Source organism: Dipodomys spectabilis, unplaced genomic scaffold, assembly GCF_019054845.1.
Source record: "Dipodomys spectabilis isolate Male_0828 unplaced genomic scaffold, ASM1905484v1 ptg000026l, whole genome shotgun sequence".
NCBI classification, from domain to species: Eukaryota; Metazoa; Chordata; class Mammalia; order Rodentia; family Heteromyidae; genus Dipodomys; species Dipodomys spectabilis.
Genome location: NW_024870703.1, coordinates 6,476,673 through 6,502,300, shown reverse-complemented (window position 1 = coordinate 6,502,300; position 25,628 = coordinate 6,476,673). Strand labels below are relative to the sequence as shown.

The 25,628-nt window shown below is 36.6% G+C and overlaps 1 protein-coding gene across 2 annotated transcripts in view; it reads right to left on the bottom strand.

The window, feature by feature from the left end:
- Srbd1 (S1 RNA binding domain 1) overlaps positions 1–25,628 on the bottom strand; it is a 192,268-nt gene that overhangs the window by 3,589 nt on the left and 163,051 nt on the right. For both annotated transcript variants that reach the window (XM_042675462.1, XM_042675461.1), the window contains exons 17-20: positions 18,978–19,084; positions 17,852–18,028; positions 16,663–16,842; positions 444–628 (exon numbers count right to left, since the gene is read on the bottom strand). In XM_042675462.1, the coding sequence (XP_042531396.1) occupies positions 444–628; positions 16,663–16,842; positions 17,852–18,028; positions 18,978–19,084 (649 nt within the window). The remainder of the gene's footprint in view (positions 1–443; positions 629–16,662; positions 16,843–17,851; positions 18,029–18,977; positions 19,085–25,628) is intronic.

The following is a 25,628-nucleotide window of genomic DNA, read 5'->3' as shown; positions in this document are numbered from 1 at the left end:
GCACTTTTAATTAGAGGAAAAATCAACACAGAGATATCATCTTATTTGTTGAATGTAGTCATTCACACAGAATCCATAACTTGTAAGGCTGTAATTCAGGAAGAAGATTCACTTTCTAGCTGTGGCTAGGATGCTTTAGCTTAGGCTTCTAGCTCCTCTGACACTGAAAGAGCCTACAGTAGAATGGTGAAAAGTCTATTCCATGTATACAGTAGTATACATGATGCATTTAGCTCAATGTAGGGAAAACAAACAGTGTACAAAGAGTCTGGAGACTCTGTCTCCAAAGACAAACTATATTGGCCTTGAGGGATAGTTACTAATTTCAATTTTTTCCATATACAGAATAAGTAGTTTTGCTTATGGCATAGAGTTGTTAGGAGGATCAAGGGTGGTGCTGTGGACTACACAAATGCTAGTGCTGTAATTCAAATTCAACTTACCTGTTCGAAAGTCAAAGCTTTCAGGCTGGCTGAGACCATCCATGATGACCTGTAAGGTTTGTGTTGATGTTTGCAATCGTTCTGCAGTCTTCTCTATTCCTTCCTTTTCAAGGGATGAATTAATTTTTTGCTTCATTTCAGATTTTCCTATCTCATACAGTGTCCCTCCGATGAATGATAAAAATCTTTAGTGGAAAGAAAAGCCCAACATTTATCAGTAACATCTTTTCCAATTTCCTTACATGGGTCATCCTAAAATGTTTGTCTCAGACTTATGCACCTTCATCATCAGTCTTTACTGTGGATATCTTACATGTCTCATGCTATAAGAAATAATCTATCTTGGGGATATTTTTATAGGAATATTTTACAGTATAATGACCATTATACTTTAGTATTTTTATATACACAGGTTATCTATATTCAACTCATGTTTCCTAAAGTTTCAATTAGGAAAGCATCTGCATTTAAGTTACCTAACAGACAAACAATTTATTGATGAACTCAAAATCCAAGGAAGTATGCATCAAGTATCACAGCTTTTGACAAATGACTCTATTCAACAAGTCATATTACTGCTTTTTACTTCTGTGTATCTGTGACAGCAGTGTTCTTGTCAATATACTATCAGTCTAATGACTCTTAAATTCCACCATGTCTCACATATTCTTACATATCAAGAACACAAACTATTAAAAAAAAGTGAGGGTGTAGCTCAATGGAAGAGTACTACTTACACTTGGTGAGACCTTGGTTCAATCAAGATTGAAACAAATATACAAACAAAAACAATGAAAACAAAGGGGATATGTAAAAGAAAAATGAACTTTCCTCTAAAATGAAGACTTTGATGATATTAAGATAAATATTACCTTTATAAGTCACAAAGCTGTAATATTTGCAAAATAAAATTAGCTGCCTTTTAAGATTTATTTTTGTGATGCTGACTACTTTCTCTACTAGCACAGATGCCTTTCTACTACTGACCTTTGGCATTCAGGAAAAAAAAAGGACCCACAACAAGTAAAGGATTACAATACATTTTTTCTTCAATTTTAAGTGGATACTGGGCTGTAGCTTCCTTTCTTGACATACCTTGGCTGAGTATTTTTCTACATCACTAAGCTCAATTTCCTATGATTAATGGCACTTTAAAAATGTCAACACAGTAATCAGAAAGATAGTGATACTAATGCCTTCAAATCCCTTCCTCTGAGGATGTCTCTGAATATAAGAAGGAAAAAGGGAAGCTGCTGAAGGGTTGTCTATAATAAGAATTGGGAGATATCCCACTTGGCAGGTTGCTGCACCATCACAAAAAGACTCTTATGATTACAAGTCTAGTTTTGTTCAACCAGAAAAATTCTCTTTGGTAATACTCCAATACCAATAATCTTGGATCTACTGGAAAAACATTTCCCATCTTTTATTTAACTAGGGTGCTTCTTTGGGTCCTAGTGTGCAACCTTCTATATTTCTTTTTCTTTTTTTCAGAGGGGGGGAGAGTTGATCATGGAGCTTGAATTTAGGGCATAAACACTGTCCCTGAGCTCTTTTGCTCAAGGCTAGCACTCTACCACTTTGAGTCCCAGCATCACTTCTGGTTCTCTGTTGGTTAATTGGAGATAAGAGTTTCAGATCCCTGCCCGATCTGGTTTTGCACTGGAATCCTCAGATCTCAGCCTCCAGAGTAACCTCCTACATTTCTATTACCATATTTTTGTTTTTTAAAAAGAGGACAGATTCTTATATATCTAACTAAACAGCCTGAGAATCTATTTTGGTTAATAATCTAAAAAACTTAAGGCAAGAAGTGATGCTTAATTATTCTTATTTGAGAATGAACGTCCAGGGAGACATACCCCCAAGTAAAGTCTGTGTCCACAGCTTCCTCAGTACTCTAAGAGGCAGCTTGTATATGTAGTGCTGACTGATGGGCAGCAGTACACAGGGTTCTGGTGACAGGGTCTAGCAGCTGGCCTTCTGATTGACAGGCCAGATGACACATGACAACCTCTGCCTGCAGCCAACTTCCTTACACAACTTTCTAAATAATTCATGCTCTGCTGAGCAAGCTTCCCGGATATTTACTGTCTTAGCTTTACTGGCCTACAATTAGCTACTTGAACATCTTTCAAATCCTCAAGATTCTGGCTCACACCCATTTGTTAAAAATGCCTGAAAGTGTGTTCATGGGGTGTGAATCTATAATAGCATCTTACAATTAGTAAAGGTAATTAATGGCAGAAACTTCCCAAAGCACTGCACAATTCTTGGCCTTGGGAATACAAGTACTTAGCCAAGGGAAGGAGGTGTGTGGTTGGGGGGGGGGGGGGGGGGAGGAGAGTACATGGGGGCAGGAGGAGGGGAAAGAGAGAGACTAAAGTAATTTCCATATAAAGAATTTTGCTTATAGTGATTGCAAATGTTAAGAGGAAAATTAGTCTGCTTAGCCTATTTGGTATATCATTTTCATTCATTTACTTTCTTTCTCTCTCTGACACACACACACACACACACACACACACACACACACACACACACACACACAAGCCTAAGCGCACTAGCAACTGAAATCAATAAAAAAAAAAACAACCCCACAAAACACCAAGTTTGCTCCTAGCTAATGCTACATATTGATCAACTCTATTTTTAAAAGTTAAGTGCTTTTTCATTTTGAAAACTTTCTTAAAGTTAACAACAAGGTCACAGAAAAAGAATAGCAAGCAAAATGGAGAGGGACTATAAAAGGAACTGAGAATGGCTTTGTAACTGACCTCCCCCACTAGATTTCAAATACATTCAACTGCATAGAACATGAAGCAGTGATTTATTTTCCCAGGCAGCTCAACAGGTTCCTTAAGCATTAAAAAATATTCTACCTATTTTAAGTTTTCATGTTAGCATTAAGAAGTAATACTTAATATAAAGTACTTCCTAGTTCAAAAGTACCAAATAAAAATATACTTTAAGCAGCCTAGAACACAGAAAGTAAGTAAATCTGTACTGATATTTTCATTCAGTCGTGATAATAATCCTAAAATAATCCATGTTGTCATCTGCAGGTATGAACCATACAGGGCAGGAAAACTGAAGTTCAAGCAGGTTGCATAACTTGTCCAAAGTCATATGATGATTCCCACTTACTGCAGTTTCATGTCTTACCCAAAGGAACTGCCACTGAATATAAGAATTCATGTGCTTTAATTGGTTAAGAGAGAAGACACAATAATTTTAGTAATATTTTTCTAATACAATTTGAAGGCAGATTATTTTTAAACCCTTAGACAGTTAACACTGAATAAATTCCAGAGTACTATACATCAGCTTTTATTTATTTATTTAGTTGTTGTTGTTGTTGTTGTTGGTGGTGGTGGTGGTGGTGGTAATGGGGCCTGAACTCTGGGCCTGGGCGCTGTCCCTCAGCTCTTCAGCTCAAGGCTAGCACTCTACCACTTGAGCCACAGCACCACTTCTGGCTTTTTCTGTTTATGTGGTGCTGAGGTATTGAACCTACCGCCTCGTGCATGCAAGGCAAGCACTCTACTACTGAGCCACCTTCCCAGACCCTATACATCAGCTTTTAAATGGACAATTCTTTCTAAAGTCATTCAGTTATTAAAGTCATAGTCTCTTTCTCTACTATCTCTGGAAGGCTTGTTCTGTTAGCTAAGGTCTGCTGGTGAAGCTGCTGTTTTTATTTAATATGTAATTTCATCCATCTTACTTAAAGTAAGAAAGTAGCATAAATGCTACAAATAAGCACATCATGTTCTTTTAGCACACATCTGCACAAAGTTAAATACAGACCTTTCAGGAGAGATAATGCTTCTTTTTTCAAACAGGAAGCTATATAATCTATGACTGCTGATATTTTCAACATAAACTTGGTACAAATGTAAGAATAAAAAGAATAAGAAAAATCTTCATACATTTTTTTATCCCAAAAGAAAAAGAAATGCTCTACATTCATAAGACTTCAGACATAGCCACTCAGCTTCATGTAATCATTTCCAGCATGGAGATTTAGGAGTTGAGGGTTTGCTTCATTACATTAAAGCAACATGATATCCCGCAGTGCACGGAAGAGCCATGGTGATGCAACACACTTTAAAAACAACTTAATATTAGCATGTGCTTTGTGGGCAAAACATATGATTTATAACTCTACCAAGACCCATGCTATAAGGACAAAGTACTATTAGTTATCTACCCCCTTTCCACACTTTCTAGACTTTCAGGCTTGCTTCTTTTTGTCCATTAATTAAATCCAGTTTTTAAGCAATTTCATCAATAAGTAAAAAATTAAACGCAAGCGCGTAATCATTTTGAAAATGAAAGGAACAGACAGGGCACATGATAGCATGACAAGGGGCGATGTAATGATTTAAAAGGAGAGCCTATACTGTATCACTGGTCTTTTAACCTGTGATTAAGGAGTAAGTGGTAGAGCACTAATGTTACTCTAAAAGTGAAAAGGGTTACTCTAATAAAAAAGCTATTCCATATATTTTCAAGTATATTGTTCCTAACATGAAAGACTGAATACGATTTAATGTAAAGTAGAAGAGCCCACTGCTCCTTTGTTACCATTTACAGGGAGCTGGAGGTACACAGGTGAGTGTGTGCAGTATGGACTCAGTGTGACTTACAGGACGAGCACAAGCTTTACCTTATCTGTTGCTTCAGTGGTCAAATGAAAATGTCACTTTAATCATCATTGATGATTTTTTTTAAATTCCTTTCTAATCTCCTAGTCAAACCAAGACACTGAACTGGGCTATAATCTTTAAAAATCTGTGCCACTACAACTCACAGTAATTGCTAATTCAAGCAGAGTGCATTTATAGAGAGGCTCATAGATGCTAGTGGAGAGCTAGTGAAATACTATCTACATTTTTCCCTAGCTTTTTAAACATCTACAGAAATTTAAGAGCAAATAACACTTGGTAAGAATGTAGAACTACCATATTACTACCATATTACACAAACATTGAAAATGTAACTCTTTCAAGGATTGGGAACAGGCTTGTTATGAAGGTGTTCACAGACCCTAACCTGAAAGTAGTTTTCAATAGGATGGAATAGGGAGACTTTGTAATGTCATTGCTTTGTACCATTTTAAATTCTGTGGAACTTACTAAATGTCCACTTCTACCTCAAGAGACAATTACACATGCTCAAAAATTGAATACTGCACTGCATTAGCTGCACGGAGGAGAACCTATCTTTAGAAAGCTGTTTTATTCAAAACTTTATATTCTTTAGCAATTTAGTGCAGGGAATTAACTTTGTTTTAAAAGGGGGCCAATGAAATGTCCTTATATAGAAAAGTCTTCAAGTTTAAGAATTATGTTGATTTTCCTTTTAGAAATAATAGTTGAAGACAATGCTTAAATAGTTAGACCAAATCACTAAGATAAGTGAAATAATAACCAATGTCATAGAAACAGGGAAAAATGCACCAGAGTATATGTTTAAAAACAACCAGGCTCACTGGAAGGGTGATGAAACTGGGTTATACTGTGGTACATTGCTAAAATCAAAGCTCTTCAAACAAATGTTATGAAAAGCTGAAGCCAATTAAAAATAATTTAGAAAAGCATACTTAACTTTATTCAATTAATATTTATTTCCTATGGAAGGGGACTCTACCAAAGGTGACCCCAGAGCTTTTGCCTTGAATGAGCTTACAGTCTAATTTTAAGTATTGAGAAAGTAACTGGAATCAACCTCTCCATTTTTTTAATCTGTTCTTTTAGAGGCAAGATTTTATAGTTAGATAAACAGATAGCACTCAATAAAGATTATCTCATTTAATTCTCTGAAAATTTTATTGTGGGTGTAGATTTTCAGAGAAAAGAATCAAAGCTCAGAGAGACTAATTGGCCAGCCCAGGATCACACAGCTGACCACAAAGTTGTAGCTAAGGTAAAAGTTACAATACATCATCTTCATTTGCACTTCTCCCCATTTATTTTGGGGTATTTCTCAATGCAGACAGAAGATTTAGATTTCAGATAAAATTTGGCAAACAGGACCACAGCCTGGGAACAATTTATTATTATTTTTTTAAACCAAATTTGAAAGAAAAAAAACTTTGGTTCTTTTTGAGTTACTAAATAAGAGTCAGACAAAATTAAGTTAGTGGTTTCAAAGGCTGCAGATTGTATATAGTTCAAAAACTCTGTGTTTAGAATTAATATAATTTAATTTACTGCCTGTAAAGCCATAATGTGGATTAGTGCCTGTATTTGAAAAAGGGCAAATAAAACAGTAGTATTCAAACACACACACACACACACACACACACACACACACACACACATACATACACACATACACACAGAGAAGCTAGTGATAGTAAGGCTGATATTAAACAGCTCTAGCATGACGAGGGAGCAAGCTTGTACATTAGAGGTAAAGGGCCTTCTTTTGGAAACCACCATTTTTATCATGGATGTCAACCTGTCAAGAAATTCTCCTTTCAAGAAAACATGAACATAAACTAAGTGTGGTGGGTCAAGTCTGTGTTTCTAGCAACGTGGGACACAGAGATCAGAGGTGATGGTTTGAGGATAACTTGGACAGAAAAAAGTTCCTGAGATACCATCTCAATCAAGATACCCAATGACTAGATGTGGTTGTGTGTACCTGTCATCCCAGTGACACTGGGAAGTGCAAATAGGAGGGTCACAGTCCAGGATAGCCATGGTATAAGGCAAGACCTGTCTTGAAAATAATCAAGGCAAAAAGGGGACTGGTAGAATGACTCAAATAGAAGAGTACCTGCCTACAAAGCATGAATACTTGCCCACAAAGCATGAAGCCCTGAGTTCAACCCAAGTACTACCAAAATATATTGACATGAAAAATGCTTAATATTTGCTATGTATGTCTGACAAGTCCCTCGCGGTCATCTGACCAGGTAGAGGTAGTATTATTCTGTTTAAAGAGTGAGCAAGTGAGGTCAAAGTCACTTGATTCTGGTGACACAGAATCAGAAGACAGTCTGAGATTAAAATCCATAGCTAGCTTGGGGACAGGAAGAGAGAAAGAGATAATGGAAAACTAAATCAATACTCTACTGTGGGTCAGGCTCCAGACTGAGTGGTCTAAACTTGAAGAACAGAAAGGAGAAGGGTAAATACTCTGGCAACAAAAGAGACTGAAGCAAACACAAGTTTTTTGGCTGGCTGTCAACTCCCTCTTCTCTTCCACTGGGCTCTAACAGGTTGCTCCAGATACACAGGCTGAAAAGTCACCATTTCTTCCAATCTTAAGAATCTTTATCAGTATAAACTAGCAGTATTAAAATGCCCCAAATTACATCCAGATCACATAGCAAACAGCATTTTTTTTCCATTGAGGACTGTCTGCTGCAACTTTCCCATTTTTCTTTTGTGGATCAGTTTGACAACTCCTTCTCATCCACAAGAAAAATCTAAGCAACTGTTCTGTCCTTGGGGGCTAAGTATTCTACATATATTAACTCATACAATCCTCATTTCACAGACAGAAAGTTCAGAGAGGCCAGATAACATTCCCAGGTCAAGTACTGCAGGATTTGAACTCAGGCAGTCTGACACTGCACTGACTCCAGGCTGAGCCAGGGGACAATTACGTGGAATCTCAAGTCCTTGAATTTCCTAGAGTCCTCTGGGAGTTTTAAGGAAAATTTTTCTGTGAGCTGTTCGTTAGAACAGGGTGTAAGATATCCAAAATGACAATCAATTCCTAAGAAGGCAAAAGCCTGATAGCAGGTGGATTCTCTTTCCTCATTTTTTTTTTCTTTTGGTGAGGGTACTTTTGAAAATATGATGAATGTTACTTTCTAGGACACACAGTAAGATGTTTGGGCTTTAAGTATTAATATACCTCTCTTTTATGATATGTTGTCTCTTTTTTGAAAAGGTAATCTAATATCATCTATTCATAGCTCAACAAGGTGTTACTGTAGGATAACTGATACATACCCTGAGTCAGTTGCTTGTAAAATATCTGCCTAAATACCATCAAACTGGTGAGCAAGTCCAGAAAAATATGAGTCTTTCAAATAATCTCTTAAGGTTGTTTACCTAATTGTTATTTTATAGCATTTGCAGTAGGATTTCTTTTCAGCAACTTACCTAAGAAAGGTTTGACCATGGCTGGAGTTAGTGGCAATGCTTGTGTAGGACAAAGTTGTGGTGAACTTTATGTGGGAGATGTGGGAGGTGTGCTTGACATAATAATGCAAAGGACTCATCCCTCAGATAAATTACAAATGATAAGCCTGAGTATAAGCATTGAAGCTGTGAGTGCCATCCTCCTACTGCTGCTGTTTGTTTAACTCCCTGAATTATGGCTGCTTATAATCTTTCCACTGCTGGAGAGCAAGTTAGAGTTGGAGAGATGGTTATACAATCTGTGAAGGCAATTCAGAAAGAGCTCCAGGAGGCTGGATTCTTGAACAGGAAGTAGAAAGAGACAGAGACAGGAATAGGCTCTCCCACAAAGGCCATTTGTTACTATTTAGCTTGAGTTAAGGCAAGATCTCCACCTCCGCCTCACCCAATCCTAGCTCATTTTAGCCAAAGAGCAACAATTAAAATCCATATTTTGTTTGGGTTATTACTACTTTTGGGCTTAAAAACACGACATGAATTACAGTATATTAAGTATAACCATCATTTGGTTTTCTTACAGAAGTTTCTCCCCTTCCTTAGGAAAGATTTTGCCAAGTTTATGTGATTATTCCTGTCTTGGCTTGAATTTAAAATTTATAGCTGTCTATTCTCTTTAAATATACTTTTCAGCATTGATTATAAGAGTCAGAAATAGTCCTATCATCAACACGGGAAATACCATAGTTCTAACATTCCAGTAAAGTACTGATATAAATCATTCCTTGATATACATTTACCTAGTCTGCTGCAAGGACCCTGCATACTATAGCCCAGGTTATACAACCACTTCTGGAAACTAGTCTTTCAAAATTTTCCCTACTAGCCAAAATGGGAAGAACAAATACCAGCTAATGCTTTGTCAACCTAAGTGCTGAGTGACAGTCTTGACATTAAATTTCCTGGCATTTTTCAAGTTAAACCAAGAGCATAACAACTTTCAAGCTTAACTATCTGGAGTGAATCAAATTCTTAATGCAGTAGATTCTTTGGCAGAGTGCCAGTTCTTACTGTGACACATACAAATAAGCATAATCTGTGGCACAGAGCATTGCCTCCTGGCACCTTTCTTACTCAAGAGAAAGGTGAAATCTGATCCATGCATTGGCTCTCTGGATCAACCAAAATGGCAAGACAAGAAGAGAGAAGGTAATAGGAGGTGGGGAATTGTAACTCTACATAGGCTTTCTGAACCTAACTCTCTTCATAATTTAGCAACTATTTCATAGTATTAAGCATAATTGAATTAGACAATGTGGACATATTGAGATACTTTTTGATATAATAATAAAAATAAAACAGGAAGAATTTTGTTTCCTGTGAACTCTTCAAGAGCCTGGGCACTAAACATGATACTCTGTGAAGACAAGTATATAGAAATCTAAAGGTCCTGAAAGGCCCCCAGATCCACAAGGGATTCTGAAAGAAGTATTGATTCAACATGTGCAAATGCACAAGGCACTGCCAGGAAGGGAAGATCTAGATGATCTATCAACAATTTTGCTTATACAACTGCATTGAAGTAAACATTTCACTTTGTCCTATTAAGCTTTCAACTTCTGAGGAGTCCCATTTCCTTACTATTCTTCTATGTAAACATCTTTCATCTCTATTTCTGTCATTTATTCTTTCAATTATTATTGCATCGGTCTCTGTTAAATGCCACTGATATAACAGTAAACCAGATTTGCATGTTCCCTACATCACTGAAGCTTATTTTCTAATTATAAACTAATCTGAATTGCCACTAGCTTAGCAAATCTTGAACCAAAGTTTTCATACAGATTATTTATTTTACAGAGATTAAGACAATTGGTGAGACTCAGATTTACTTTAACTATGGTATTTTAATGTGTCATATTTTTTGACTATCCAAGTCTGTTATGAACAAGTAGGATAAAAGGCATACTGAGGGTCATATCAAAGTTTGCCAGAGGTCATCAGACTAAAATAGGTACTGAGGAAGTAGAAAGGGGAGAGGAAAGGGGGAAGAGGAAGAGGTAAGAAAAAGAAGAGGGGCGAACATGGTTACATTATATGTGTACATACATTATATGTATGTACAAAAATATCATGCCATCTGCACTAAACATGTACTGACTTTTTCTTGTCTTCATTCCCTAAACAATACAGTGTAACAACTAATTTATTAGATAGCGTAAGTACTGAGTTAAAATATGGGGGAGGTATCCAACTGATTCCTATAAAGGACTTAAGCACATATTTTGGTATTCATAGAAGGATCAGAAATAAATCTTCTACAGATATATAAATGACCACAGTTAAATAAATAAAAGTTGACTTTTTTTTTTGTCTGTCGTGGGGCCTGGGCGCTGTACCTCAGCAATTCAGCTTAAAGTTAGTGCTCTATCACTTGAGCCACAGCGCCACTTTCAGCTTCTTCTGCTTATGTGGTACTGAGGAATCGAACCCAGGGCCTCATGCATGCAAGGCAAGCACTCTACCACTGAGCCACCTTCCTAGCACCCAAAAGTTGACTTTTTAAATCGCTAAATGACTCAGGCTAAAAAAAAACCATGACCTTGATTTCCCAAAATATAAATATGCAAGTATCATAAGTGCATAAGCAAAAAGACATATTTCATATTTTTCTATGGATGATGTAATAACATTAAAGCCATTTACTTTTCTATTACATTGCTGATAAAACAAAAAAATGCAATTTACTACTACAGAAATTATTACAGAACTGAAGTCAAACTAACAATGACCCAATCATACCCTCTTCCTTGGGAAGACACTTGGGTGAACTATACGGGAATATGAATTACCTGTGCGAAGTGATACACAGACTAAATGACTATTATAGTCATCATAAGAATGGCTATCATAGTTCCAAATTAGATAATAAGAATGGCAAGTTTAATTGAGTAAATTACCAACTTTATCTCCAGATTTTAAAGTACAGGAACTAAATTGTATACAAAATAATTTTTTCTGCAGTATCTACAAGTGCCTGTTTCTGAGAGATACAGATGTTTCCAAAGGAAGCATAGAGAGAACTCAAATAACCAGTAGAGCATTAAACTTCTACATGTGAAAACTGGTCCATATGAAAACTGGCAGAAAACTAACAGAAAAAAAAATCAAAGCTGTCCAATCTTAAATAACAGCTGATGGCATTATACATGAGTAAATTATTTGACGATGTGTGAGAAGAATCACAAAAGCCTTCAAACTTTTGACAGAACAATACTACTTCTAGGAACCTAAAATAAGGAATTACTACTAAGAGCAATTATTATAAATTATAGCTCAAAATCAAGATGAAATATTATCTAGCCTTTAAGAAGCTTATATCAGGGCTGGGAAGGTGGCTCAGTGGTAGAGTGCTTGCCTAGCACGCATGAGGCTCTGGGTTTGATTCCTCAGTACCAGATAAGCAGAAAAAAGCCAGAAGTGGCACTGTGGCTCAAGTGGTAGGGCGCTAGCCTTGAGCTGAAGAGCTGAGGGGCAGTGCCCAGGCCCAGAGTTCAGCCCCCCACAATCAATAACAACAACAACAAAAGTTTAGATCAGTTAGTTGTATATGGAGATTTCACTTTAGTAAGTCTTATATCATCTAGCTTTTTAGTAAAAGGGAAATGCAGAAACAAATCAACTTGTGTTTAAAATAGAAAAAAATATAAATCATAATATTTATATACACTTATAGAAACAAACAAAAATGTAAAGTAAGATACTATGCTAGTTATAGTTCCCAAGGAGATGTTGGAATTACTATAAGAAGTCTATAGATGTATATGCATACTTGCATCTTCCCAAACAACTCTCAAAATATAATTCCTATAACACCATAAACATTTTTTATATTAAAAAAGTAAAATCAGGGCTAGGAAGGTGGCTCAGTGGTACAGTGCTTGCCTTGCATGCATGAGACCCTCGGTTCAATTCCTCAGCTCCACATAAGCAGAAAAAGCCAAAAGTAGTGCTGGGGCTCAAGTGATAGAGTGCTAGCCTTGAGGTGAAGAGATAAGGGACAGTGCCCAGGCCCAGAGTTCAGGCCTCACAACTGGCAAAAATAAATAAACAAATAAATGAATTTAAATAAAATCATGTCCTAAGGTTCAGAACAAAAGAGGAATGCTTTCTCTCAACACTAACATTCAACATTATATTGAAGGTTATGGCTATTACAAGAAAAAAAAAAGCATGAAAGTTTAGATGGAAGAAGTATTTAATATTTTCATTAACCAATGCCATTGAAGTAAGTTATATAAGAAAACTCAAGTTAGTAAGTGAATTTATCAAGTCTTCAGGAAAGTTATTATGAAAAAACCAATTGTATTTTTACATATTATAATCAAGCAGCCACAAAGATAAATTTCGTTTACAGTAGTGGTTAAAGACACAATATATTTAGTAAACTGCATGTAAGATCCATACTCTAAAAACTAAAAGTATGGAGCCTGGCACTGGTGGTTCATGCCTGTAATCCTAGCTACTCAGGAGGCTGAGATCTAAGGATCATGGTTCAAAGCCAGCCCAGGCAGTAAAGTCAGTGAAACTCTTATCTCCAATAAACCACCAGAAAATGGAATTGGCGCTGTGGCTCAAATGGTAGAGTGCTCATCTTGAGCTGAAGAGCTGAGGGACAGTGCTGAGGCCCAGAGTTCAAGCCCCATGACTGACAAAAAAAAAAAAACAACCCAAAAAACTAAAAGTACATTGCTTAAAAAAAAAAAGAAAGAAGACCTAAAAGTAAATGAAGGACACACAGAATGAGTTCATTGGTCAAAAGACTCAAAAATATTAACTTTTCTTTCCCTTTCCTTTTTGCTTCCTTTTCCCCACCTCTTTACCCCTCTTTTGTTGTACAGGTACTAGGACTTGAACTCAGGGCCTGGATGCTGTCCTTTAGAATTTCACTCAAGGCAGGCAAGGCTCCAACTCTGTGTTTTTGGTGGTTAACTCTAATCTTTGAGACTCTTATCTCAAGATAAGAGTCAAAGACTTTCCCACCCAGGTTGGCTCTGAAATGTGATCTTCAGATCTCAGCCTCCAAAGTAGCTAGGATTACAGGTATGAGCCATGGGCATTAGGCCCCACCAGACTTTCTAAAAAATAGAAGTGGATAAAGTAATTTCTAACATATATAAGAAAAGCAAATCATCTAGAATTCTTAAAGAATATTTTAAGAACAAAATTAGAGAACTTACACTATCCAACTTCAAAATTCAGTATCTGCAATAATCAACGGGGTGTGGTATTGACATAAGTATAGACAAATAGATCAATGAGGACTTAAACTGAAACACCACTACTGTCAGACAAGACAATGGTGTTAAATAACTGAATGTTCATAATAGAGCAAGAAAATAAACCTTGACCCCCTCTACTTCAAAATGTACATAAAAAGAAATTTAGATATAATACAGACCTAAAAGTTCAGGTTAAAATACCAAGTTTTTAGACAAAAAAAATCAAAGAATATGTTATCACTTGAGTTAGGTAGTATCTTAGCACACAGAAAGCAATCAATTAATATGAATAAAAATATCAAAAATTTAAAATGCTACATATAAAAAATACCAATAAAAATAAACTAGAAGAAAATAGCTGTAAAAACATATACATGTCAAAGGACTTCTACATTTATACAGGGTGTGTGTGTGTGTGTGTGAAAATAGCTGTAAAAACATACACGTCAAAGGACTTCTACATTTATACAGGGTGTGTGTGTGTGTGTGTGTGTGTACACATGTCAAAGGACTTCTACATTTATACAGGGGGTGTGTGTGTGTGTGTGTGTGTGTGTGTGTGTGTGTGTGTGTGTGTGTGTGTGTGTGTGTGTGTGTGTGTGTGTGTGTGTGTGTGTGTGTGTGTGTGTGTGTGTGTGTGTGTGTGTGTGTGTGTGTGTGTGTGTGTGTGTGTGTGTGTGTGTGTGTGTGTGTATTCTCTCCAGTCCTAGAGCTTGAACTCTAGGCCTTGGTGCTGTCCTTGAGCCACAGTGCCACTGCTGGCAATTTCTGTGATTAACTGGAGATAAAAGCTACACAGACTTTCCTTCCCCAGCTGACCTTGAATCATGATCTTTAGTTCTTAGCCTTCTGAGTAGTTAGCATTACAGGCGTGAGCCACCAGTGCTCAGCTAGAATATATATATTTTTAAAACTCCCAAAGTTCACAGTTCATTAGTAAAAAGGCAAATGAATCAGTTAGAAAATGGCCAAATAATATGAACATATGTTACAGAAAAGAAGATATACAAATGCTAAATACATATGAGAAAGCACTCAAGGTCACTAGGGAAATACAAATGAAAAATTCAGATATTACTACACAAACACTAGAATAGCTAAAACAAAAACTGAGCAAAATAGGGGCAGCACCCAGGCTGAATTAAGCTCCAGAACCAGCACACATGTGTGCAAGCACCAGCACTTGTGTGCACAAGTACACATACACACACATAAACACACACAGAAAAATCACCCAATTGTTGCATGCTGAAGAATTTAACAGTGTATTAATATACGCAATTTTCCTGAAATGCATCCAAAATCTAAAATAATTTGGTTATATAATAAGTCACTGGTTTTGAATTAATTGAAAATTTTAAAGCTAATTAAATGTGCTATTGAAAAGTTGGTTTCTTTTTGCCAGTACCAGAGTTTAAAACTCAGAATCTTGCTTGCTGGGCTTACTTAATTGACTGGCCCTCTCGCGCTTGTCTGTAGCCAACTTTTTGCTGGTTATTTTGGTGATGGAACCTCACAAACTTTTCTGCCCAAGTTGATTTCAAATCCCTCTCATCCAAATCTTAGTCTTGTGAGTAGATAGAAATATGGTATGAAACACTGGCACTCAGTTAAAAAGTTGGTTCCTTCAGGTAAATTGAAAGGATGGGTAAGGTTAGGGATGAAAGGAAGAATAACAAAAGGGGTGACAATGATCAAGATGCATGTTAAACTGACATATTAAACTCAAACTCCTTTTTATAACTACTTAAGAACTTTAAAAAGTTGGTGGATGTGGTAGCTAACATCTGTAATACCAGGTCCTCAGGAAGTAGGGGTCAGGAGGATTGCCACTCAAGGCCTGTCTAGCATTAAGTTAGTGAGACCCATCTCCCCAAACAAACTAGGCACAGTGATTCATACTTGTGGTCCAATATAGGAAGTATAGGTAGGAAGACCATTGTCCAAGGCTCCCCAGGGCAAAATTTCCAGTCGATAGCTGAAAATAATTTAATGTGAAAGGATTGAAGATGTGCCTCAGGAGGTAGAGTATCTGCCTATGAAGTCTGAGGCTCTGAGTTCAAACCCTAGCACTTCCCCTACCCCCCAAAAAAAGTGCCAAAAAATTAGTTTCTCTCTTTTTTGGGGGGGGGGGGGAGGCAGTCGTAGGGCCTGAACTCTGGGCCTGGGCACCGTCCCTCAGCTCTTCAATAGCGCTCTACCACTTAAGCCACAGCGCCACTTCTGGCTTTCTTCTTTTTGTTTATGTGGTGCTGAGGAATTGAACCCAGGGCCTCATGCATGAAAGGCAAGTGCTCTACCACTGAGCCACCTTCCCAGCCCACTAGTTTCTCTTTTTAATGCTTAAAACTTCCCTTGTACTGAAAAATCTCCCCATATTTTTCTGTGTTAACGTGTACTCACTAAAGCACATTATTTCTCCTATCCTGTAAAAACCCATCAGGGTAATGCTTCTTAGGAAATCTGAGTTGGCTGTTTATACTTTCAAAAGGGTTTTATCTTTTGAAAAGCAGAAGTTTATGCCAGGTGCTAGTCAATTGTGTCTTGTTAATTTCCAAAACAAACAGAGCAGAGTGCCATGCAATTTCCATTACACACACTTCACCATTAGAGGCAGGGTTTATTAGCTTGACACGGCTCCAGGAATAATGGTTTCATTCCTCACTGAAATAAAATAATGTGCCACATAACTCAGCAATGCGGAACTTCTAAAAAATGTTGTCATGTTAAACATGGTCATATTTTTCAGTTCCCATTATGCCAAAACAAGGCCATTTGCTGCAGAGAACTCACTCTGGGCATGGAGAATTCTCCCGGGGGCCTTAGGCTTACCTCATTGCTATGTCATATGATTCTGGGTGAATACAAGTCTGGTCCAGAGGATTTGGCTTCAGTACAACATCCACTGTCGTTTTGCTCCTCTTCTTTCCCTGCTTCTCACCTGTGACCTCAACACCTGCTGAAGATGTCACAGCAGCTCTGTGACTTTGGCCTGAAGATACAGTTTGCTCACTAGTGCAGTCATTTAAAACCAGGATCAAACAAATTTTTAAAAGGAGGAAGTTGGACAGAAAAGAAAAGAGACATTAGTTAAAGACATGCTTATTTCTTTGCAATACAAATTATACATAAACAGTGACTATTGCTTCATAGAAACTACCACTTATTTGCTTAAACCATGCTTAATAGGGCTTTCTGTTACTTAAAGCCAAAAGCATTCTTAACACTCAGTCTGTATATTGACATTCTAGGAGAAAAACAGAAAAACAGAGGGAAGTAAAATAGTAATAAAATGATGATGATTTCTGTGAGTGGAGAAAAAATGCAAGTTCTCAAAAGAAAGTACTGAGTACAGAACAGGATGTATTTTAGGGAAAGGCTCAATATATTACGGGACACCAGAATATGCATCAATATTTTCTTTTTAAGAGAGTAAAATAAAGCAGATTACTTTAAAAAAGAACCCAAATTAGAGCTGGGCACCAGTGGCTCATGCCTGTAAACTTAGCAACTCAGGAGGCTGAGTTCTAAGGATCAAGATTCAAAGTCCGTGAGATTCTTATTTCAAATGAACCAGAAAACCAGAAGTGATGCTGTGGCTCAAATTGGTAGTGAGCTAGCCTTGAACAAAATAGCTCAGGGACAGCTCCCAGGCTATGAGTTCAAGCCCCACGACTAACTAGCATCAGATTTCTTTTGGTAAACATCATCTGTCACAATTTAAATAGAACAATGACTCAAAGGTAGTGAGAGAAAATGGCTTCAAATCTAGAATCATACGCCAAGCAAAGTTAGAATTCAAATAGAAGGTAAAATTAAAATCATTTCTAGACATGTAAGAACTTCATCTCAATTCCCTTTCAAGAAATTATTTCTTAAGCTAAACTCCAGAAAAACCAATGGATTCAAGGAAAATAATAATATGGACTATAAAAAGTAGTATCTAAAATTTATGCAGTCAGTGGCTGGGTGACAATGATGAGAGGTCAATACCATCAGAATTGTACACTTTTATATTCACCTGCAAAATGTCTGAATATAATCCTGATTGATCCTGATGAAGCCAGCACACTGTTGGAAGGATTTGGGTCCCAGTCCTTTTACTTTCTTCAGTTGTTCGCGGTTGATGAAGGGCCCATTTTTCTCTCGCCATTCAATAATATTTTTGGCTCTGTTGGCATTGAGCCCTGCAATATGCCTAAAAATTAAATGAGCAAACAATATGAGTAAAGTGAGAAAAAGATCTCATCTAAAAAGACAATGAGCCAAAACATCTGAATCATAAAATCAATTGCAATTACGTGTTGTCATGTATCTAAATTAAGTTAATCCAAAACAGAGTTAAATCAAAAGGACATAGAAGAAAGGGTGACAGAATGCAACATGGTGATAAACTAGTTGCTATAAAAATGTCAGCAAGAAAATACATAGTATTTCTACTCTATTCACATTCCCTATATTTATGTACCCTTCAGTTTAGCTTACAAAGACTTAGCAGCAGACACTAGATATTATAATAGCTACATTTGGGTTGTATCACCATTCATGTTTGTTTGTTTGTTTGTGTGTTTGCCTATCACGTCTCAGCTATAGAAAGAGTTAACCTATTAAAAAGGTACTTTGCCATGAAAAGTTGAATATATTGTTAGATAGTTACGATGATATTAATAAAAAGATTGTGAGTTCAAGGAGTCTTTTACCTTATTATGGAATTTCAGATATGGAATTATGAAATGGCTGTAGCTATGGTAGAAAAGCAATACCTTATTAAAAATATGGCATTTTTTACTGTTTCTGTTTCAGTTAAAAAGTTCTAGCTCATGTATGCAAGAGACTGTATTACTGAAAAAAAATCTATTCTCTCTTTTCCATGTTAACCTTATTTAAATTCTATTAGAGACACTAATGCACTCAATGGTTTCCATATGGACTTCACTTTAGATTTGTAATATTAAAAATGATAATGTGAATTGTTACAATTCTTTCCTTAAATGATGTCTTCCTCTCTGACTGATAATCTAAAGTGATGTACAAATCCATAGATTTTCTACACTTGACAAACACACATGCCCTTGTTCTGGTGAAGTCTGGGACTGAGAGACAGTTAAACTCAAGATTCTATGATCTGCAGTCACAGACTTTCTCACCTTAACAAAACTTCAGAACAGATGTTAATGTCTACTCCCACAAAGCTCACACATTCTTCTACCACACTGTCCAGTGTTGCCTTGAGTAAAGTCTGGGATACATCATGCTGAAAAGACAAAGGCCAAGTATCAATCAGTAGTGACACAGTTCTGGGACTACTTGATAATTCTGTCCATACTTACTTTACTGGTAGTTGGCTAACACACACTATGGTAAATTTCTTCATTCCTCTTAAGCACATTGCTAGCAGACGTAATTGAGCTGAACTTAAGGAACCTGTGTTTTCTTACATGTAAGCTACTCATATACATGACTTGAGCCTAACAATTAGTATTTTTCCCTGATGTGAAATTCTGCCTAGAAAAGTACTTCTCAAATTTTATTTAGCTTGCATCAAAATCACCAGTAGGCACTGTTAAAATGTGGGCTAATCGGTACCACACCCACATTTTTGCTTCATTAGATCTTGGATGGGGCCTGAAAAATTGCATTTTAACAAGTTCCCCAAGTATACTGTAGCTGCTTTTCCTTAATTTTTTTAAACTAATAGAAATTTTATTGTTATTGTAAGGTGATGTACAGAGGGGTTACAATTACGTAAGCCAAGGAATGAGCACTTTTCTTTTGAACAGTGTCACCCCTTCCCTCACTTTCTCCCGGTTTTCCCACCTGATCCTCCCCCATCATTTTCAACATAGTGTCTAGTGAGTATCACTACTACATTTGTGCATCATTTGTCCCACCATTTCTGTGTTCTTCCCTTAAACTCCCCCAAACAGATAAACTTACATGCAAGACAAACAGTACTGAAAACAAAACCAGCAACAAAGGAAAAAAACAAACAAATAAAAGCAAAAAATTTTCTTTCCATTCTTGGATGAATGGATCAAGAAAATGTGGTATATACACAATGGAATTCTATGCTTCCATCAGAAAGAATGATATTGTACCATTTGTAAGGAAATGGAAAAGATTATAGTAAGCAAAGTAAGCCAGACCCAAAGAAACATAGGTTGCATGCTTTCCTTCATTGGTTGTAACTGGAATATGCATATAAACTTATGAGTAAACACAATGGATGGTAAAAAAAATACACTTGGGACATGATAAATTATACAGGACATTCACACAGTTAGACCAAAGGAAGATATTAATAGGAGAGGATCACAAAGGCTCAATAGTTATGTGCCTATGATCATATAAAATGGTATTTTGGTACTGGGAGTTAAACGTAGGGGCTTGGTCACGATAGGCAGATATTCTACCACTTAAATCATACCCTTAGTTCTTTTGTTTGTATTATGTTTTAGAAATACTTTGAGGTCATTTGCTAAGAATACTTTAAACTCAGGAACTATAGGCCTTTTCCTCCTGAGTAGCTGGGATTATAGGCATGTACCACCATGCCCAGTTTCCAGTTTCCTTAGTTGTTCACAGGAAAACATTAAATTATAATAAGCGACAGAACAATAAACATTTGGCAAATTGTACATTAAATAAAACTACCATATTTCATCAAATAGTAACCAGTAATGCTTATATGAATCACTGTTATTTGATATATCATTAAGAAGGAAATTACTACCCAATGCTTTCTATTGCTTAGAATTTTACCAGTTTTTAAAAAAATACTAGAAGAGATCTTTTAAACTTATTTGGAATTTTTTAAAAAATCATATAATAACCTAAGCTAGTTAGGATATTCCTAAAATGTCTTCATATTTAGAGTTTCATTCTTCTGAATCACTCTTATACTCATAGTCAGACATAAGATTTTTGGGCAGTACTGCCTTTTATGCTTCCAAGCTCCTTGATTATACAGTATTTCTTTTCAGAGCCATAGTCTTTTGTCTCTGTGAATTTTTTTCTTTATTTTTCTTCTTCTTTTTTAATTGTGAAAATACCGTACAGAGGGGTTACAATTACATGGGCAAGATAATGAGTACATTTCTTATCAAGCATTGTTGCCTCCTCCTTTGTTTCCCCTTCCCATCACCCCCCTCCTCCCCCCTCACCACCCCCCGCCCCCCGCCAAAGTTGTAAAGTTTGTTTTTCGACATAACGATTTGTACATCTATTGTTGCAATGGGTCCACCTGTATCCCTATTTAAAGTATTTGTTTTTTTTCCTTTCCCTCCACAAATTATAACAACATAAAATACAGTGAAAGCAGGGGTTATACCATGGGGGAGGGACATACAAAGCAACAAAGAAATAATCTTATAGATGTGTTAGAAACAATCATTTGAAAGAAAAAAACATTTGAATACATATCTTGGTGTTTATTTCACCTAACATCAACTTATCTGACCTTTTCTGCTTGTCTCAGACATATATTAGTTATTGCAAACAAGGGAAACCATGGGACCTATGTTGCTTTGGGCCTGGCTTACTTCACTTAAAATGATTTTTTCCAAGTCTTTCCATTTCCTAACAAATGGGGCTATGTCATTCTTTCTGATGGAGGGATAGAATTCCATTGTGTATATATACCACATTTTCTTGATCCATTCATCTACTGATGTCTCTGTGATTTTTACTTCAAGCTTTAATCACCCTTTCAAACTTTGATAAAAAATAGCTCATCCTTAATCTTAACAGAGACTTTGAACCAATTTCTTGTCTTTTTTCCTTTTTTATTATTATTACGTTTTTTTATTGTGAAAATACCGTATAGGGGAGTTACAATTATATTAAGCATTGCTACCTCCTCCTTTGTTTCTCCTTACCATCCCTGCCCTCCCATCCCCCTCCCCCTGCCAAAGTTGTAAAGTTCATTTTTTTTGGTAAAGTTCGTTTTTTGACATAGCATCTTGTACATTCCATTGTTGCAATGGGTACACCTGTATCTCTATTTAAACTATTTGTTTTTTCCCTTCCCCTCCCCAAATTATACCAACATCAAATACAGTGAAAACAGGGGTTATACCGTGGGGGAGGGACATAAAAAGTTCATTGTTTAATGATTTGTTAACTGGATCAGTAAAGATTCTGAGGTTCAATCATGTCTCTAGGATTAACACTCAGGTTCATACAGAAATTATAGCACGACTGAGCACAGGACCAACTGTAGGACACAATTAACTGCATGGTCATTTTCAGAAATGTTGAAGTTGAGAAAATGTGAATCTTATAATTGGTGGAAATATTTGGAAATAATATTAGTTAGCTTACTGAAGCCAGGTATCTATTAATGAATGTTTGATACTACCCTAATTTTAAAAATAATGACCCTCTAGTGTGTTCTCAGTTAATAAAATAGGTCAGCATACTTGTCCAAATGTCTCCAGAAAACAAGAAATATAAGAGCGTAGTCTTCAAATATTATAATTACAGTATCATCACTTAATAACAGGAAGTTTTGTTCTGAAAACAGAGTGCAGGAGTTTCTGTATTTCAGGCACAACTTAAAGTCTAAGACCTCACTAAGGATCTGTCTCCCCCTCCTCTTTCTCCTCCTCCTTTTTTTTGTCAGTCATGGGGCATGAACTCTGGGTCTAGGTGCTGTCCCTCAGCTCTTCAGCTCAAGGCTAGTGCTCTACCACTTGAGCCACAGTGCCACTTCTGGCTTTTTCTACTTATGTGGTGCTAAGGAATGGAACTCAGGGCCTCATGCATGCAAGGCAAGCACTCTACCACTTAGCCACCTTCCCAGCGCTATTCCTGTTTCTTTAAAGCCGTGGTTCTGTGTTTTTCTTTGTCTAAGTAGATGAGAAGTAGAAAAATTAAAAGTCTTCAAAAATGATAGGTTAATTATATAAAGAGAGGTATGATAGCTGAGGGAAAAGACAAAACTGTACACAAAATGGAACAGGAAGAGCAAGAGTTGGAAGCCACTGGAATAAGGGGAAACATCTCCATATAATTTAAAGTATACCAGATGGGTAGGATAGCAAATGAGAGAAAGCTATATTCCCTGCTGGAGACAGTCTTGGTTCCCCTTCCTATGTCTAGTCTCCTGTCTTTCCATTTTTCAAACACAAGCCTGACTGGGTTTTATACATTGACTCCATTTCTGTAAGGCCATATGCTTTGGAGAAGCTGGCCCCACCAAAGCAGCTAGTTACTGGGTCACACCACTGGTTTTCAACCAGGATTAGACCAATCCATGGGCCATAAACTTAATTTAGTGACTTACCTAAAGGATTTTTTAAAAAATCAAAAACTAGAGCAGAAATTGTAGAGCAATGTAGGATGAACAGAATAATAAGTAGAGCTCATTAGTATTATCATGCAAAAGAAAGAAAATATCAACTGGCCAGAAGTAGGTATCTGGTTCAAGGATATCTCATTTGATCTTCTGCTACATTATAGCCAATTTGATCACTGGTTGATAGAGAAGTTAAAAGAACTTCAGGGAACTGTGAGGCAAAGTAAAGAGAAATCTATTACCCATTGACAAAGTACTGATTCTTCTAAACAAGTTTAGTTACAAACTTGTATTGTTCTGAAAGAATATTTCTTAACATATTATTTTTCAAATTATCAAAGTATAATATTTTGTAGTTACTACAAATTCCCCTTAAAAAGAATCATTTTAAGCTGGCAGTGGTGGCTCCCACCTGTAATCCTAGCTACTCAGGAGGCTGAGATCTGAGGATCCAGGTTCAAAGCCAGCCCAGGCAGGAGAGTCTGTGAGACTCTTATCTCCAATAAACCACTCAGAAAACTAGAAGTTGCATTGTGGCTCAAGAAGTAGAGCGCTTGCCTTGGCTGAAGAGCTGAGGGACCCTGCCCAGGCCCAGAGTTCAAGTCCCACAACCACAAAAGAAAAAGGACTTGGAATGTGGCTTAGTGGTAGACTGCTTGCCTAGCATGCAGGAAGCCCTGGGTTTGATTCCTCAGAAAAAGCTGGAAGTGGTGCTGTGCTCAAGTGGTAGAGCACTAGCCTTGAGCAAAAAAGAAGCTCAGGACAGTGCCTAGGGCCTGAGTTCAAGCCCCAGGACTGGTTAAAAAAAACAAAAAAGAATCATTTTATACTTAAAGGAAAAAAGGAATAATGAAGTAAAAACTACAGGGGCGGATATAACTATCAGACTGAGAGTGGGAAATAGCAACCAAGTTTACAGAAAATATTGATTCCCATTAGTAATCATTACTTGAATTGAGCCATTTTAAGTAGGAAATAGTAAATCTAAAACAACCTTAGAATAAATTTGATTTTAAAATAAAGGTTTGTAATTGTAGAATTTAATAAATATGATAGACAGTGGTCCAACTATTTCACCAAAATACCTTACATAAAAAAGGTTCAAGATAACATATTGAATTAAAACTTAATTGATCTAGCAGGTTCTTATGTCAAGAAATTTCTGTAAGGGGAAACAAAGGAGGAGGCTACAATGCTTGATAAGAAATGTACTCATTATCTTGCCCATGTAATTGTAACCCCTGTGTACAGTATTTTTACAAAAAAAATAAAATTAAAGTAAAATTAAAAAGAAAAAGAAATTTCTGTAAGTGCTGCTGTCAACTAAAGCTATGCATTTCACTGACATTCTTCCCAGCTTTGTGTTTAGGAACGAATTAAAAAGTGGCTATGATTTTCTTCAAAGTAAAAATTTTATGTACTTGGGGAAGGAATACTGAAAGATGTTCCATATTCTATTCATAATAATGTCTTTGGCGTTAGAGGTATTAATTTTCATTTTCTAACAAACTATATGTACCAGACACAGTGCTAGCTGTGCTTGGTTATGGAAGTACAGGATCATATACATTCGTGTCTTCAAGAAGCTCTGCTCACATGTGCTGAAAGCTAGCTGAGATGTGACACGTTACCCCACTGACAGTCACTGGAATAAGAAGTGAGAGGCCCTTACAACTGACTGTGCTAATAATCCCCAAGGACTTAATGCCAGGAAAACTGGGCTATTCTGTCTTTAAATAGAAGTTACCCAACACTGAATTTTTGGGCAAGTTGTTTGAATTGTATAAACAGACTCAAATTCAAGGATTTACTTTTTGGGACATTATATTTTTATATAAACTTTATGAGATTTTATAAAAAGGAATATAAGTGATGACTTAGGCTAGTCAGCTTTTTCTGAGGCCAAAATCCATATTTTTATTATTACTTTACCACAAACTTCTGAAGAACTGCTCATCAAACTACTCTGTTTTATTTTGTCCTAAAGCACTAAAAGGATCTCTTCTTCCAGATGCAACACTGTGGACGACAACTTTCACAGCAACAAAATTTCACTTTATATATTCCACATTAAGCTTCAAGTTTACTCTCCATTTTTTCTATCACTTGTTACTTCTGTCTTGTCCTGTCTCTTACTACCACCAGAATACAACATATAGCAGGATAGTAAATATGTGAAAAAGCTTTACAAGGAAAAGTCTACCTAATTTTAAATAAAGCAAGTTTATTTCCTCACCTAACAGTTAGTTCTTGTTGACTGGCAAGTGCCAATTTGAAAGAATCATCCAGAAGAATACATGAATGACCCAAAAAGATAGACCTGATCGAAGAATGGGAAACATCTGAGAAAACAGAATGTGCATAAGAGCTGTTCCTTCTCAAATTCTTCAAATCCAGTACTCAAGAGGCAAGGAGAGTGTTCAGCACTATAGAAATATTTTAACCATTTGAAACATAATCTAGCTCCACTGATCATAGATAATTACATGCAATAGGACAA